Source organism: Capsicum annuum, chromosome 4, assembly GCF_002878395.1.
Source record: "Capsicum annuum cultivar UCD-10X-F1 chromosome 4, UCD10Xv1.1, whole genome shotgun sequence".
Lineage (NCBI taxonomy): Eukaryota > Viridiplantae > Streptophyta > Magnoliopsida > Solanales > Solanaceae > Capsicum > Capsicum annuum.
Window position 1 is genome coordinate 174,296,019 of NC_061114.1, and position 16,128 is coordinate 174,312,146.

At 34.6% G+C, this 16,128-nt stretch overlaps 2 protein-coding genes across 2 annotated transcripts; one reads left to right on the plus strand and one right to left on the minus strand.

Annotated features, from left to right (window-relative positions):
• The first annotated feature begins 5,263 nt into the window (after positions 1-5,263).
• On the plus strand, positions 5,264-7,626 carry LOC107869625 (alcohol dehydrogenase 1-like). The gene is given in 10 exon segments (XM_016716126.2): positions 5,264-5,300; positions 5,387-5,523; positions 6,073-6,119; positions 6,199-6,524; positions 6,636-6,718; positions 6,823-6,898; positions 7,035-7,096; positions 7,173-7,265; positions 7,350-7,576; positions 7,578-7,626. Coding segments are annotated over 10 exon segments (1,137 nt in total).
• Positions 7,627-8,247: 621 nt separating this feature from the next.
• On the minus strand, positions 8,248-14,803 carry LOC107868809 (DEAD-box ATP-dependent RNA helicase 10-like). The gene is made up of 9 exons (XM_047411628.1): positions 14,717-14,803; positions 13,831-13,872; positions 13,675-13,749; positions 13,498-13,546; positions 9,443-9,588; positions 9,163-9,292; positions 8,929-9,015; positions 8,571-8,638; positions 8,248-8,370 (listed from the first exon to the last, which is right to left on the minus strand). The coding sequence occupies exons 1-9, from the start codon at positions 14,801-14,803 to the stop codon at positions 8,248-8,250; spliced, it is 807 nt and encodes a 268-aa protein (XP_047267584.1).
• Positions 14,804-16,128: the final 1,325 nt, after the last annotated feature.

Sequence of the window (16,128 nt, forward strand, 5' to 3'; positions counted from 1 at the left end):
AGGTGAGTCCTTTTACACTTAGTATGCATAATTTAAAAGTATGTATTTACTTTCTATTTTACTTATGCATTCACCCCATATACTCAGCATATTTCAGAAGTACTGACCACATATACATATATATGGCTACATTGTTTCATAATGTATGTACCAGTAGTAGCCCACACATCATAATCAGACAGTTCGCAGCTTTTAGCTAACAGGTGACGAGTTCTTTTGATTCGAGGACACAAGTTAACTATAGTTTCATTATTATTCTTTATTCATTCATATTGATTAAGGATAGATGGGGGTCATGTACCAATTACCTATAGTCAGTATTAGTAGAGGCTTCATAGATGGTCATTCAGAGCTGATGTATTTACTTTCAGATTTATTTTGTATAACCAGAGTGTAAATATTTTAAACAGTTTTGTATTGAACATATTCAACAAAGACATCTTTTTCACTTATTTTTTTTTTCCAGATTTATGTAACATATTCAGTTGCTCACGAGTTATACAAGTATCATGGGTTAGCTTAGGATCATTTCTGATTCTAAGCACCGTGTGACGTCTAGGGGGTAGTTTCGGGGCATTACACCTTCGTGGTGGATGAGATGAGAAAGTGAGATTGAAATAGTTTGTACATGTAAAGGAAGATGCAATGACGATCTTGTAAGAAGTAGTAAGAGGTTGAATATAATAGGTATAAGAAGTGGTAGTAATAGTGAGACGATATTGTCTTACATCAATTGTGAGGGCCTTTTGGAGCTCACATTGAATACAAAGAGGATCTTGGATTGATGTTAATGAGCACCGATGAAAGGTCTTCCACATATGAATAATAGCTTGGAGCACGAGAAAATATATATGTTCATGATAAAAATGTCAAATGGGATAAAAAAAAGAGCATGAAACTGGTGGAACAACTTGAAGACACGGCCAATGGATAAGCATCCACCTCTACTTTTGCATCGCGCCCTAAAGCAGTGGCAAATGCACCGGAGGAGCGGCCCATTCACCCTTAGTGGATTGAGCAACATATGTTTTAATTGTAGGTGTTTAGATTCCATTTTAAGGACATTTTTGGGCCCTATTTTAAATAGTCATATTTGGGTTATGTTTGTAAGAGCAAACTATAAATAGATTTCTTAGCTATTATTTATTGTAGATATTGAATTGAGAAGAAATATTGATGTTGTAGTTCTCTTAGAAGGCGGATTACCTATCTTAGAGTAGAATAGCTTAGTGTAATTTAGGTTAGCGATGGCCGGATTCTATTGTTGATCTAGAACTTCTACCTTGATTTCATTAGAGTGTTACTTATTTGTGTATTCAAAATGAATTTCTCTTTTCATTGAATTCAAGTCTATTTGTCCCTCGTTCGAATTGTCTTCTTAGTGTTATTTGGCAAGTGACGGTATCCATTCTGTTGTTGCACATTTACATTATTTAATTGATATTTGATCTATTTTCTCTATCTCTCATCTACTCTCACCTCTATCTTATTTTATTGTTGTTTTGAATTTTATTTCGTGTAGGTCTCCTAATCGGAATCGTATCAGATATGTCGACGAAGTCGTGGAAGAGGTGATTAAACAATGTAGGTGAAACCTGCAGCTTATCAAGGATATGACTCAAGATAAGAAGATTTGGAGGTCGAGGATTAATGTAGAAGGTCAGTACATCGAGCATTATCTAGTTTCTTTTTTATTATTGATATTATTACCCTCCAAGTATCTTATTTTTAGATTTTAGTATTATCTATTGTTTTATTTTCTCTAGTTCAATATTCTTTTATGGTCGCTATTGTGTTCTTCTTTGTTTTGGGGGTGACTTTTTTTGCTATTGTATTTACTTTACTTTTTTAATTATATGATTTACTTGAGTAGAGAGTCTAATGAAAACAACCTCTGTACCCTCACAAGATAGGAATAAGGTTGCATACACACCATATTCACCAAACCCACATGTACGATCAATACAATAGTACTATTGTTGTTAGTTTAAATGATGCATTCCGATGGTTGTCGTGCTTTTATCGAGTTAACTTTTTCATGCAGTTACTCAACTAGCAACTAATATCTTAAAAAGTTGCTCAACTTTATTTTGTCGCAAAACTCACTCATCTTTATTTTGCACAAAATTCACTTAGCTAATGATAATATCTAAGTCATTTAAATTTCTTGTGTAATATCACAAAAATTACTCAACTTTTGTCAACTATAGATAGAAGGATATTGTTTAGCTATTTATGTTGTGCTAGAGGCATTTTCTATCCTTTTCCATTAAAATAAAACTATTGATATCCCACTAACTAGATAAATAGTTTGGACGTATATATGTGGTTGGATACATAGGCAGGTAACGGGGTTAATTTGGTAAAATAGGAACTTCAGGGAACAGAGTAGCATGATCCTAAACTTAAAAGCTTAGGAAAAAGTATTGGAGGTGGAAACAATTCATTTCTAAAAGGCGTTAGAGAAATGAAAGCAAAAATAATACATTATATTTTTATCATTTATATCAAATCAATAAATAAGTATATAACACACATTTTTACATAAATTTTTATAAATAAGTATATAACACACATTTTTACATAAATTTTTATTATTTAACTATGATTATTTCATATATAATGAACTCTCTCGTGCAAGTATTTATTGGAGGAGGGGTTAACCGGGTAAGCTAATTAATTACTCTCATAATCAAAGGCGCCAAGATTTAGAAAACCGGTGGCAGAAAAAGTCAAAAACGGCTCATTATTATTTGTTGTAGTCAAAACTCAGAAGTGAAACTGTTACATATTAATTTATTTTATTATTATGCTTATTCATTTACTATGTCAGGTTGAAATTTTCTAATTAAATTTGATTTAGTGGAACAACTTGTTTATTTATCCTGGATACCTTCAACACTAGTAAAGAAGAAAAACAAATTAGTGGGATCTATTATTTTATTATTGTTTTGGAGTGATATCATTACTTTCTTTGTGTGAATTTATATGATATTTTTTTGCTTTTCGAAATTTGAATTTATGTGTATTTTGATTTATATTTTAATGTATATCGTTTTATTTATTAAATTTAAATTTATAATATTTTTAATATAATTTTTAAATATTTAAATTTAATTATAAAATATTAAGCTATTTTAATTTAATTTAAAATTAATTAAATTAATATTGAAACTAGTAGTATCACATAAATGAGATGGAGAGGATGTGAGTATTAGAGCATAGTTGGCCAAATTTATTTTTTTCAAAAATGTTTATTTTTTTGAAAAAATGTTTATTTTTAAGAAAAGTGATGTATTTATCCAAGCTTTGGAAGAAAATAAGCACTTGTACTCAAAAGTACTAAAAAGTTTGGACAAACATTAAAATATTGTTTAAAAGTATTTTTAAAATTTATTGATCAAACAGTACTGCTCAAAAGTGTTTTTTAAATTTATTTATTTATTGACTTGGCCAAACACTAAATATTGTTAAAAAGTGTTTTTAAAATTTATTAGCCAAACACTAATGCTCAAAGTTTTTTAAAAGTTTATTGCTCAAACACAAATTTCTTCACCAAAAGTACTTTTTTTTTTTTTTGAGAAACACTTCTTAAAAAGTCATATTTCAAATGGCATGAGATGTCCTACTTATCAAATTGCATAAGATTTGTCACTTAAAATGCATGAGTATATTTATTTAATTTTATGATTATTTAAATATCTGCATATACACGCCCAAAAATGATGCACATAGACGTCATCTGAGTTCAAGGTAAAGGGTGCATTTGTGTATTGTGGCAAATATAAACTAGCCACCTTACACCTTCTTGACAAAGAATAAAACAAACAAACAAACAGTTCTAAAAAACAGATGCAAAAATTCCAAAAGCCAAAGCCTACTAGATGGAAATTTCAGTTCAAACAAACCACTTCCTTATCCCAACTAATATTTTATGACATCCTAACAAAAAACTATTTTTTCCTATTCAGATCAAGAATTTTAAGTATAAATACCCCAGAAAGAGAAATGTTCAGCATCATCATTATACATCAGCGTAACTTTCATTTTGTTGAAAATTGATTTAGTTACTGAAGTAAATTTTAGTTAATAAGTTGTTTAGAATTAAGATTAGTTTGAATTTTAAATGTTATATTAGGCTGTTTTAGTTGTTAAGAAGTTTTAGGTTTTTGAATTTGAAATTATGCAGATTCGTTGTTTCAAGTTGGCTATTTAAAGCCCTCTTATGCTTAATAAAATTATTGAAAAGCCATTGAAAGCTTGAAAGTCATTTCAATCTAAAGAGAGTCATTTTAACCCCTTTTCGCTTCTCATCTTTTTTTTAAAAAAACAACAGTGGTATGAAAAGTTTCATTGATCTTACGGGATCTGTGAATTCTTTCAAAGCGCTACCATATCATTTTTAACCCGTAAGGGCTACTTTTTTAATCCGTCAGGGCTATCCATTTTAACCCCCGTCAAGACTACCTTTTTCAACCCGTGCTTATTTTCAAAGCATAGAGCTATTTTAAACCATAAAATGTCAAGTAGCAGTCTCTCTTTGAATGCCCCAAAAATTTTCACCAACAAAAATTGTCTAATTTGGTCGGTGAAGAAATCATATCTTGAAACCTATCTTTTATATGATGTTTAGAGGGATGAAAAAATCATATAACAGTTGCAAAGTCTACGAAAGTACTTTCAAATAAGACAAGATTGTTGATGGTGTTTTTCCAGCAAAGAATCAAAAGAAAGAAGAGAAAGATGAATATCAAAAAGAAAAAGTACAAGTTCAAAAAAATTTAAAAATTCAGCATGCACTGTTAGAACAAAAATTGAGGACGAGCAGTTTTTTAAATTGCAGTAACTAAATCAAAGGAGGAGTGTTGAAAACTGATTTAGTTAATACATTAAGTTTTAATTAATAAGTTATTTAGAATTAAGATTAGTTTGACTTTTAAATTTTAGATTAGATTGTTTTAGTTGTTGAGAAATTTTAGATTTTTGAATTTGAAATTATGCAAATTTATTATTTCAAGTTGGCTATTTAAAGCCCTCTTATGCTTAATAAAATTATTGAAAAGTCATTGAAAGTTTGTTGAAAGCTTGGAAGGCATTTCAATTTAAAGAGAATCATTTTAATTCTTTTTCGCTGTCATCTTTTTTTTTTTTTTTAAAACCAACACATTCTATGTTCAGACAAAACAAGCTACTAAGTTCTTCAGTCCTTTATACTTCATCTCATAATTCAGTAATCAGTGAAGAAGGAAATCAAGAAAACATCATGTCAAGCACTGTTGGACAAGTCATTCGTTGCAAAGGTACTTCAGCTTTTTTTTTTTCTGTTTGTGTGGTCAGTTATGCGAATAGGAACTTTGAGGTAAATGAATTTCTGCTCCCTTTGCAGCTGCTGTGGTATGGGAGGCAGGGAAGCCATTGGTCATTGAGGAAGTGGATGTTGCTCCTCCTCAGCAAATGGAAGTTCGTCTCAAGATCCTCTTCACTTCCCTTTGCCACACTGATGTCTGCTTCTGGGAAGCCAAGGTAAATATATGTTATCTGATATTACTTTCCTTTTTAGTCTATTTCAAAATATCTCTTACCTTTTCCGTCAAATCTTTAATTCTAACTTTCCACACGCCGTGTTTAAGAACACATGATTAAGGATATTTTAGTATATACATCTTTAGTTCAAGACGACAAGATTCAAAAGTCTATTTACTTTCTTAAATTATGTGGTAAGTCAAAACCTGATAAAAATTTTGACAGAGGAGTAACAACAAATTGCAACACCATATTGAAGTTTCTGAGTGTCATCAACATAGTCTGAATGTTTCATCTATTGCAGGGCCAAAATCCAGAGTTAAAGAGACTAGTTAGTTAGATTGTTATTGTTTGTTAGTGAGTTAGTGGTGTACAGCTGTCAATATTAGTGGAGTTAGATATTAGTGGAGGTCAGTTATTTTCTCTATAAGTAGCAATTGCATCAGTAACAATGTAATAAGAACAATCATTTTCTTCCAATCAATAATAGGCTTGTTTATTCTCCCATATCTAAGGACCATATCAACGAACTTGGTTCTACAATTCTAGGCATTTTATCAAGTCTTTCCTCATATTCTTGGACATGAGGCAGCGGGGTATATTAATTACCTTTTTTATAATTTCTATCAAGAACCAAAAGGATGTTTATATAACTGCACTTCTATTGGTATTTAGGATTGTGGAGAGTATGGGAGAGGGAGTGACAGAGCTTGTACCAGGGGACCATGTACTTCCAGTGTTCGCTGGTGAATGCAAAAATTGTGCACACTGTAAATCAGAAGAGAGCAACATGTGCAGCCTCTTGAGGATTAACACATACAAAGGAGTGATGATTCGTGATGGACATTCAAGATTCTCCATCAATGGAAAACCCATTTACCATTTTGTTAGGACTTCCACTTTTAGTGAGTACACTGTGGTTCATGTTGGTTGTCTTGCCAAAATCAACCCTCTTGCTCCTCTCGACAAAGTTTGTGTCCTGAGTTGTGGAATTTTAACTGGTAAACCAAAGTTCAATTTTTTTTTCTTAATTTCATTCTCTTATCTTGATTGGTAAAAACTGTAGAGGGTCTATTCATATGTTAACTAGTCAAATTCTGCATGTTTTATAGGCCTTGGTGCAACACTGAATGTTGCCAAACCAACAAAAGGCTCTAGTGTGGCTGTGTTTGGACTGGGGGCTGTAGGCCTTGCCGTGAGTCTTTCTATTGCTAATCACAATGTCCTCATCTTTGATAAATATGTTTTCTCCAAAATAAGTGTTGAAGTGGCCATATTGGTTGCATCCTGTTTTAATAGGCTGCAGAAGGAACAAGGATTGCAGGGGCTTCAAGAATTATTGGTGTTGATCTGAATGCAAGCAAATTTGAGCTAGGTAAAATATCCAAATTTGTGCGTTCTTTGCTTCAAAATTAGAACTTGAAATTTCTTTCTATCTATTGACCTTTGTTTCTATGATTAGTCATCCTCCACTGTCTAAAAAAGGAAATTTACTCATGTATCTTCTGCAGCCAAGAAATTTGATGTAACAAAATTTGTGAACCCAAAGGAGTATAACAAACCAGTTCAAGAGGTACTCTCGTACATGCTTCCGTATCCCAATATTAGTTTGTACAAGCAAAAACTTGATTTCTTAAAATGTTTGATAGGTAACTGCTGAGATGACTAATGGCGGAGTGGACAGAAGTGCAGAGTGCACTGGCCACATTGATGCTATGATTTTTGCATTTGAATGCCATGATGTATGCTTTCTACTACTATTACATTATCATGCTTAACTCATAACCTTCTGTCAAAATACATCTTTGACACATCATAAATCACAGGGCTGGGTAGTGGCTGTTCTTGTAGGAGTTCCTCGTAAAGAAGCTGTTTTCAAGACTCACCCTATGAACCTGTTGAATGAAAGGACTCTAAAGGGAACATTCTTTGGAAACTATAAGCCCCGGTCCGATCTTCCTTCTGTTGTGGAGAAGTACATGAACAAGGAACTTGAATTGGAGAAGTTCATAACTCATCAACTCCCATTTTCTTTTATCAACAAAGCTTTTGATCATGTTGAAAGGATAAGGCCTTCGTTGCATCATCCATATAGATCACTAAACTAAATACTCCCATCAAATATGGCATGGAGCTACTAATGACCTCCTCCGTCACATTCTCATGCATTGTTTATAAATAATTCTTTTTTTTTGCTTTGTCTTTTTGTTTTCCTGCTAGAAGTCCTTGTAATTTACCTCATCTAGTATAAATGGTAATTTTCATGGTTATATTAAGTTCTGGCATTTGACTGTCTTCCTTGGTAAATTTCCCTCTCAACTTTTGGGCTTGTGATTCATAATCCTTAACCTTTGAAAGTATATAAACTGGCATTAACAATAGGTGGATATAAATTGGCATTAACAAAATGCTTTGTATTTTTTTATGTCGAAGGGTTTGTTATGCTCCACAAATACTAAAAAAAATAACAACTGAATCACATAAGATAATCCAAATCAAACATGCCATACATTTCAATGAGATCGGAATTTGGATTACATGAGTGAAATTAGACTGACCATATTGCTAAACAATCACTAGCCTTTTTCCCCATTTTGTAGTGCACATACTGGGATTAGGAGGAAATGATCATAATCATGTTAGAAGGATTGTGGTTATGTCAAATTACTATAAAATAAATAATGACGTCAAAAATGGACTAACATTGCTAAATAACATGTTCTCTCATTTTCTCTTTGGCTTCTTCGATAGCTTCTTGTTCTTACCTCCCAAGTATCTATCAACCTCATCATCCCCATCATCTCCACCACCTCTGTGTTTCCTTTTATCGCCAGTTTCTTTGATTTTCTGTGTTGATATGGATTGGATATTAATTATCTAATAAGTAATAACTCCATTGTGCAATATATCACCATGGATCCATTATGTATTAGCAAAATCCTCCACAAAGTACTAATTAATCAACCAATATAATAATGTATCCACATGCAAACATCAGAATATGAACAACTATAAGATTTCATGGAGTAAGTCAGCATACAAGTCACCTTTAACAACATTCCACGCCGTCTCCAAATGAGAAATGCATATAAAAGTCGCATGTTCCAAGTAACAACTATACATCCAATACACACTCAAAAATAAAAATATGCCTGCACTAGCTCTACCTTATCACTTCTCTAACATTAACTCTTGAGCCTAACGAAAATGGGAAAAGAGGAGAATCAACTATAGTATTAGGTCCTTAAATGGAAATCAATAATGAAAATTAGGGCTCATTTCATTTGATTTAATCTAGCTAAAGTAACAGTCACTACCCCGTGCAACCAGAAATTGAACACTTCTAGTGCTAGCCGTTGATTGACCCCCCCCCCCCCCCCAAAAAAATAAAGACACAAAATTTACCATTAGCGAGATCCTCTGGGCTTCTGTTACATGCTCCAAGAGTAGCAAAACCTCCTCTTCCTCCAGGATACTCGGGTAATTTCTTCCCTAAAGATTATCATTTTTTAGATTTGAAAACAATGTAGCGGAGACAGACGAAGAACATAATGCATAGAAAAAAAGGATGAGCATGAAGTTGAGTTTAGATAAATCCAGGACCACCCAATGAAAAGAAAAAACAGCATACAACTTTACCAGCAGAAAGAATAGAAAGATCCACCTTTGAGTTTGTTGGAATATCATAGTTGATAACCATATCAACAGACGGGATATCAAGTCCTCGACTGGCTACATCTGTGTAGATAAGGATATTGCACTCTCCGGCCTTAAATTTGTTTAGAGTTCCAAGCCTTTTTGCATGTCCAAGTAAAAAATAATTTTTTTTTGTATTGGGGGGGATTTGAGGGATGAAACAGATCCAACAAAGAGAAAAGTGTGAACCTTCTTAAATATGTTTTTAAGTTCAAGAGTATACCTGAGTCATCTGACCACTAATTGGTATGGCTCTCAAGCCAAGATTTTGAAGCATCAAAGCCAGAAGACGAGTTGCATCACATGTACGGGTGAAAACCATTGATGTACTACCAGAAATCTCCGTTAGAATATAGATAAGATAGCAGTCTTGTGGAACATCAGCAAAATAATGGAGTCAGAAACAAAATCATTATTTGATGACCACAAATCATTATTAAGCAAGCTAGAACAATTACCTCTTTAGCCCCTCAACTAGGGGGCTTTTACATTTATTGCTGGTATATTGTCTCTAGCATTCAGTCCCACGATTATCAGGCATTAGCTAAGCTAGTCCTGATAATTTTAATGTCAAAACAAAAGGATTTGTCAAGGACATTTAAAAATACCATCTTACATAGCTATCCTATGCATTCTACTGCCACTGTACCAGGTTCTGATTCCCTGTTGCCTTCCTCCTCGATTCGCTTTAATAAACCCCATGTCCCCACCCCGCCCCCTCCCTCTTATCTCTTTTCTCTTAAAGATTTTCATGTTCTATCAACTCCCTGCACCCTGTTTGCCAATGCACATCACTCCTTTTGTTTCTTCTGTGCCTAATTTAACACCCTGCACCCCATCACTGTAGCTTAACTTCTAATGCCATCTCTCATTTTTGATTTGGATCCCAACCCTATTGCATTCAAGCCTGCAGTGCATGCATCCTATATTGAAACTCTTCTCTGCTAGCTCTATGCCGCTCTTTTCCCTTCACTCATGACTGAACTCCATCTCAAGCAGAAACTCTAACTTTTTTGTATTTAATTCAGCCCAAAACAAGGGGAGAAAATCTCTTCATTTAATTTTCTTCATAAATCCAATCTTGTAAACCATACATTAGATCTCAAAAAAGGTCTCTCACAAAGGAAAGCGGCGGGAAAGGCTGACCAAAGAGGGCAAGTTTTAGGGGGGAAGAAGTGGTGACGAGGAGTATACATTTGCTTGAAAAATCTACTATCCTGTTGTATGTATTGGAAGAACTGGTTTCTTTTTATCACTTAAATGTACTTTCATTCAAAAACATGGCCAAAAAATTAGTCGTATATAAGGGGTATACCAAAAGGTAAAGAATCTACAATAATAAATGATTCTCTACAAACTCCACCCAATCTCCTACACAGCTTGAAATTCTACCGGTGCATCAAAAGAAAATAAGGGATTGGAGGCTAGTATTCCAATGAGAAAAACTAAATTCTATCCCCTCAAAAGCTCTCTTATTTCTCTCTCTCTCCACACCACCCACATCAATGCGAGTGGAACCACGTTCCAAGCCTTGTGTCTTCTTCTCCTCCCACTCTTCCAACTAACCATCAATTCTTTCACGGTTCTTGGCATTGCCCAGTAAGTATCAAACCACCCAAACATATCCCACCAAAGCCTTATGGTAAAATCACAATGAAAAAGAAGATGATCCACGTCCTCGACCATTTTCTTACACATATAACACCAATTTATGTAAACAACATTTCGCTTTCTAATATTTTTCAAAGCCAAGATCACCCCTCGAGTAGCTAGCCAAGTGAAAAAACACACCTTCCTTGGTACCTTTGGTATCCAAACAACATTGCAAGGGAAAACATCCACCTCTCTAACCAAAAGTTTCTCATAATAAGACTTGACTGAGAAAATACCACTCTTCCCCACATCCCAACTCAAAGCATCGGGATTATCTACTGTTATGACTTGTTTATGGAGTACGTCCAACAATTATTGAAACTCAGTCACCTCCCAGTCGTGGAAATTCCTCCTAAATCTCAAGTCCCAAAAAATCTCTCCACCTTATGTTTTCCTAATTTGTTGTATTGTCAAGTCTCTTTGGCAAGAAATTTTGTGTAGGCTTAGGACACATCTTTCAATAAATTGTCTTCATACCACCGTTGTCCCCAAACTTACGCTCCTCCCATCTCCTATGTACCAAGTGTATTTTGCACGTTAGATCTTGAAAAGGCCTATTATCGTGTGAATTGGAGTTTCCTGGATGCTACTCTCTCCATTCCTTTTTAATTGCTCCCCTCATTTTTCATGAGTCAATTTGACTAAGTTTCAAAGCTAAATTTGATTAAATTAATTTTCTTTTTTAAAATTAAACTTTAGATATTTAAAAACAACATGAAAAGTATTATATATTGCAATTTTCCTTTTCTCAATTTGATTAAGAAATACATCTTAAAATGTTAGTCAAAGTTTGTATCATTTAACTATAAAAAAGAAAAAGGAACAATTAAAAAAGAATGGGGGGAGTATTATGCTACAAATAGGGCTTGGGGAGAAATGGAGAAAATAGATTTATTTTTGCATCTCTTTAGTCAGATATTTTGTTTTGGTGGATAGCAATCCTTGTGGGATTTTTGGGAGCTCGAGGGGTTTGAGACAAGGAGATCATCTATCTCCCATGTTGTTCACCCTAGTAATGGAAGTGTTGAGCAGAATGATGGATAAAGTTATCATAGGAGGTTTCACAAAGGGTTTCAATGTTGCAATTGGGGGTGCCTGGAACACTTTTGGTATCTCACTTAGTGCTTGCAGATAATACTTTGATTTTTTGCGATATAGATAGGACCAACTAGACTATTTAGGTCAAGTCCTCACTTGGTTTTTGGTGGTGTCAGGCCTTGAAACTAATTTGGGGAATTGCGAGATCATTCCAGAAGGAAAGATGTTGACTTTGACTCTCTAGCACAAGTTTTGAATTGCAGGGTTGGGGCCCTACCTACTACCTATCTCAAGTTACCGTTAGGTGCTTTGAACAAGAATGTTACAATATGGAATCCGGTTATCTTGGGTTGAGAAAAGATAAGCATGGTGGCAGAAGAGGTATTTGTCCAAAGATGGAAACGAGGTGCTTATTGAGAATACTCTTTCGAGCATTCCAACTTATTACATGTCCTTGTCACATGCTCCAGCTTTGGCCACAGGAAAGTTGGAAAAGATCCACAGAGATTTTCTTTGAGACATGGCGGATGGAGCAAGGAAGTTTCATCTGGTGGGATGAGAGATTGTCACTTATCCTAAAAAAAAATGGGGAGGGCTTGGCATTAAAGACTTAAAGGTGTTTAACAAATCTTTGTTGAGCAAGTGGCTTTGGAGGTTTGGGGAGAAGGTGAATGCTTTCTAAAGAGAGGTGATAGTTGATATATGGGGTAAATATGGGGCTGTGGAAGGGGAATGGAGAACTTGGAAGAACTAGAATATGCTAAATTGCTAATAGTCAAGGGAGTAATAGTTCTACTAATGATGAAAAACACAGATAGGGCTAACAGTGTAAGAAACTCCATAGCTGAGACCACAAATATAGTAACTTGCTTGACCATGTACATATTTAGAGAAAAGAGACCAAATGTGCCTAAACAGGTGTGTAGGTGTGTTTAATTTCATATGCTACTCAATGTAGGTGCAGCCTTAACTGACAAGCCCTCTATGTGGCCTGACCTCTTTGTCAGATTATGTTTACTTCAATAATCAGGAGATGCAACTACTTAGATTTCCATGATTAATACTTCTAAGAAAGCTAAAAAAATGAATCTTGTAAGGAGGGCTAATGTGCTAGTTATTTTTTCAATCTAGTAAAGAAGTTCCATTGAAGATGCATCAAGAAGATGCTGCACTCTTCGTGCTAATTATTACTCCCTTCATTTCATTTTACTTGGTCCTCTTATTAAAAATAGTTGCTTCAATTTAATTGTCGAATTTATGAAATCAAGAGAAGTTTATCATTTTCTTCCAACACTATCCCTATCATTAAATGATAGTAGTCAAATTTAGATTTCCAAAGCATAACTAATTAGTTTGGTAAAATAAACCCCTGATAAATGTTTTTTAAGGGTTGTGCCAAGTCAAATTAAGTTTAGTAAAATGAAACTGAGGGAGTACTTTGCAACACAATCATTATGATCACGTCTCCCCTCTTTTATCAATGTTTTTGTCTCTTATTCTAGTGGTGTGACAAGTCAATACACCTTGCCATATAATGATGATTATTATGAGAACAGAAACACAAAGAATGTTCTATGGTAAAAATACACATTGTCTGGACATCTTCGTGGCTTAGCCAGAAAATTTCGATCTCTGACTGTCATCAAACAAAATTTAACTTACAGGGAACGTCATTATAAAGCTAATTGTTGGATACGATGCTAGTCACTTGTTTTGCTTTTTTTCCAACAAACCTGAAATAGAATCTTGTCACCGAAGAACGACCTTATACTTAGCAGGAAGAAAACGATACTGCTGCTTCAGTGTATCAACTGTGGAATATTTAGATGCAGCTTCAATCTGAAACAAATTATAAATAAAGTAATGCAAAATACTTTTGACCAACAACAAATTAAATGGTGGCAATTGGCATCATTGTACCTTAACAGGATTTCTCAAACACACCCTCTGAAGTTTCCGTACCTGTAATTCAATGTACAAATCCATTTAGAATCAGACTTTTCATGCAAAAAGTTCATCCCTTGGAATGTTCATCAAGAGTGGCGCAGAAGAAACTATTAAGCATGAAACTTGATTCCTTAAAAGAGACAAGCGGAATAGAAACAAATTAACTTTCCATCCACAAAATCCCCACCTTCTCATCTTAAGCAATTTATGTAATATTCATCTAGGGAGGATAAAGTGTACCCACACCTTCAGGGTAGAAAGGTTGCTTCCGATAGATCCCTACCCTGAGGGGAGAAAGGTTGCTTCCGATAGATCCCGGCTCAAGTAAAGCAACTCAAGGCAGATATGTAAAAGAAAATACGAAAGTGAAGTCGTCATGGCAAATAATAAGGCGAGCATTACATAGCATTCTAAATAAAGAGATAGTACCAACAGCTAAATAATAATACAATAACCGAAGCACAAGAGACAACAAATGGCAACAGAAATCAAAGAACAAGAAACTACAAAAACAGTGCTAATACTACTAGAAGAGAGAAGAAGCATATCTGGCCCTCAAAATTACAATCAAGCCTATCCCACAGAAAAGCACAATAACTCCCGAGAAACTACTAACCCTCTACTCTAACCTGCGACCTCCGTACCTCCTATCTAGGGTCACTTCCTCGGTGAACTGAAGATTTGTCATGTCTTGTCTAATCTCCCGCCCCACTACTTCTTTGGTCTCCTCTACCTCTCCTAAAACCCACCATAATCAACCTCTCACACCTCACTGGGTATCTATGCATCTCCTCTTCACATGCTCGAGCCATCTCAGTCTTGTTTCCCTCATCTTGTCCACCATGGAGGTCACTCTCACCTTATCCTGAATCTCATTATTCTTAATCCTATCCCTCCTAGTATGCCCACATACCCATCTTAGCATCTTCATTTCTGCACCTTCCATAGAACATAGTTGGTGTAACGCCCCGAAGTTTTTCTTAGCTAAATTTTGTCCCTAAAATATCAAGCATTGGCTTCTAGAATGGTTTATACTTTTTTACCCACTGGAATCCCTTAGATTTCAAATTTTCATTACGTATATGACTGAATAAGCTTTCCGTCGATATAAAATTCGTCCAAAACGGACACTCGGTGAAGAAGTTATGGCTATTTTATTTGCTCGTCGAAAAACATCATCATTCTGGTATTTAGCGCACCACAGAGAGGATTTAATTAGCAATTGTCAAATTTCAGTGGGATATCGTGATAGTGGCGCATCGCGGAGGATCCCAATTTCCTATTCGTCAATTTTCAGTGAGCCACTGTGATAGTGGCGCATCGCGGTGGCCCATAAAATTGGGTTCCCAGTTTAATTTTTCTAGCTTCTTTCAGAAGTTAACAAGGATAATTTGAACTTTTTCCAAGCCTCTTTGTAATACCCCGAAAAAATTTTCGTTGAAATGTTGTGCGTAAACATATTGGGTTCTATCTTCTAAAAAGAATTATAAATTTTTCTTGCAGAATGTCTTAGATTATGACCCACCATTGCATAGAGTATCGAATAACCTTTCCAACGATATATGGATCATCCAAAACGGACACCCGAGAGACGAGTTATGAACATTCCGATCGAACCGTGAATAGTAGTGAATAGTAAAACATGCAGGAAAAGTACTGAGGCCTGGCGTATTTTTCCTCCAACTTTAAATGATCATAACTCCTTGTAAATAATGATATGGGTGATCTACTATATATCAACGGAAAGCTCTGCGAGTCTTCTTTCCGATGAAATTAGTTTCATCCAATTTTTCTATCGAAGAAAAAAATTATGGTCGATCTACTTCAGCCTATCAAAAGTAAATTTTTGGGTCAACTTCAAACGATCATAACTCCTCGTACACAATGATCTGGGTGAGATACTATATATCAATAGAAATATATGAGAATCCTCTTTCTAATGAAATTGGTCTAATCTAATTTGGATATCGGAGTAAAAAGTTATGGTTGATCTACTTCAGACTATCAAAAATAGTCCACCAAAAAATAGATTCGAGAATTAGTTGATTTTTAAGGGCATTTTGGTCATCATGCCTTCACTTCATGGACGAAAATTATCCATTTATACCTATATTGAGCCATAAAATTCATTTTCTTCTATCAAAAATATTGAGAGAACTAAACCCTAGGTCCATTTTGAGCTCCAAATATCTTCCAATTTCATCGTAGAAATTCAAATTTGATTCGATAATCGAACTCATCATCTCGAGACCTTTGAGGAGCACCCCTTAT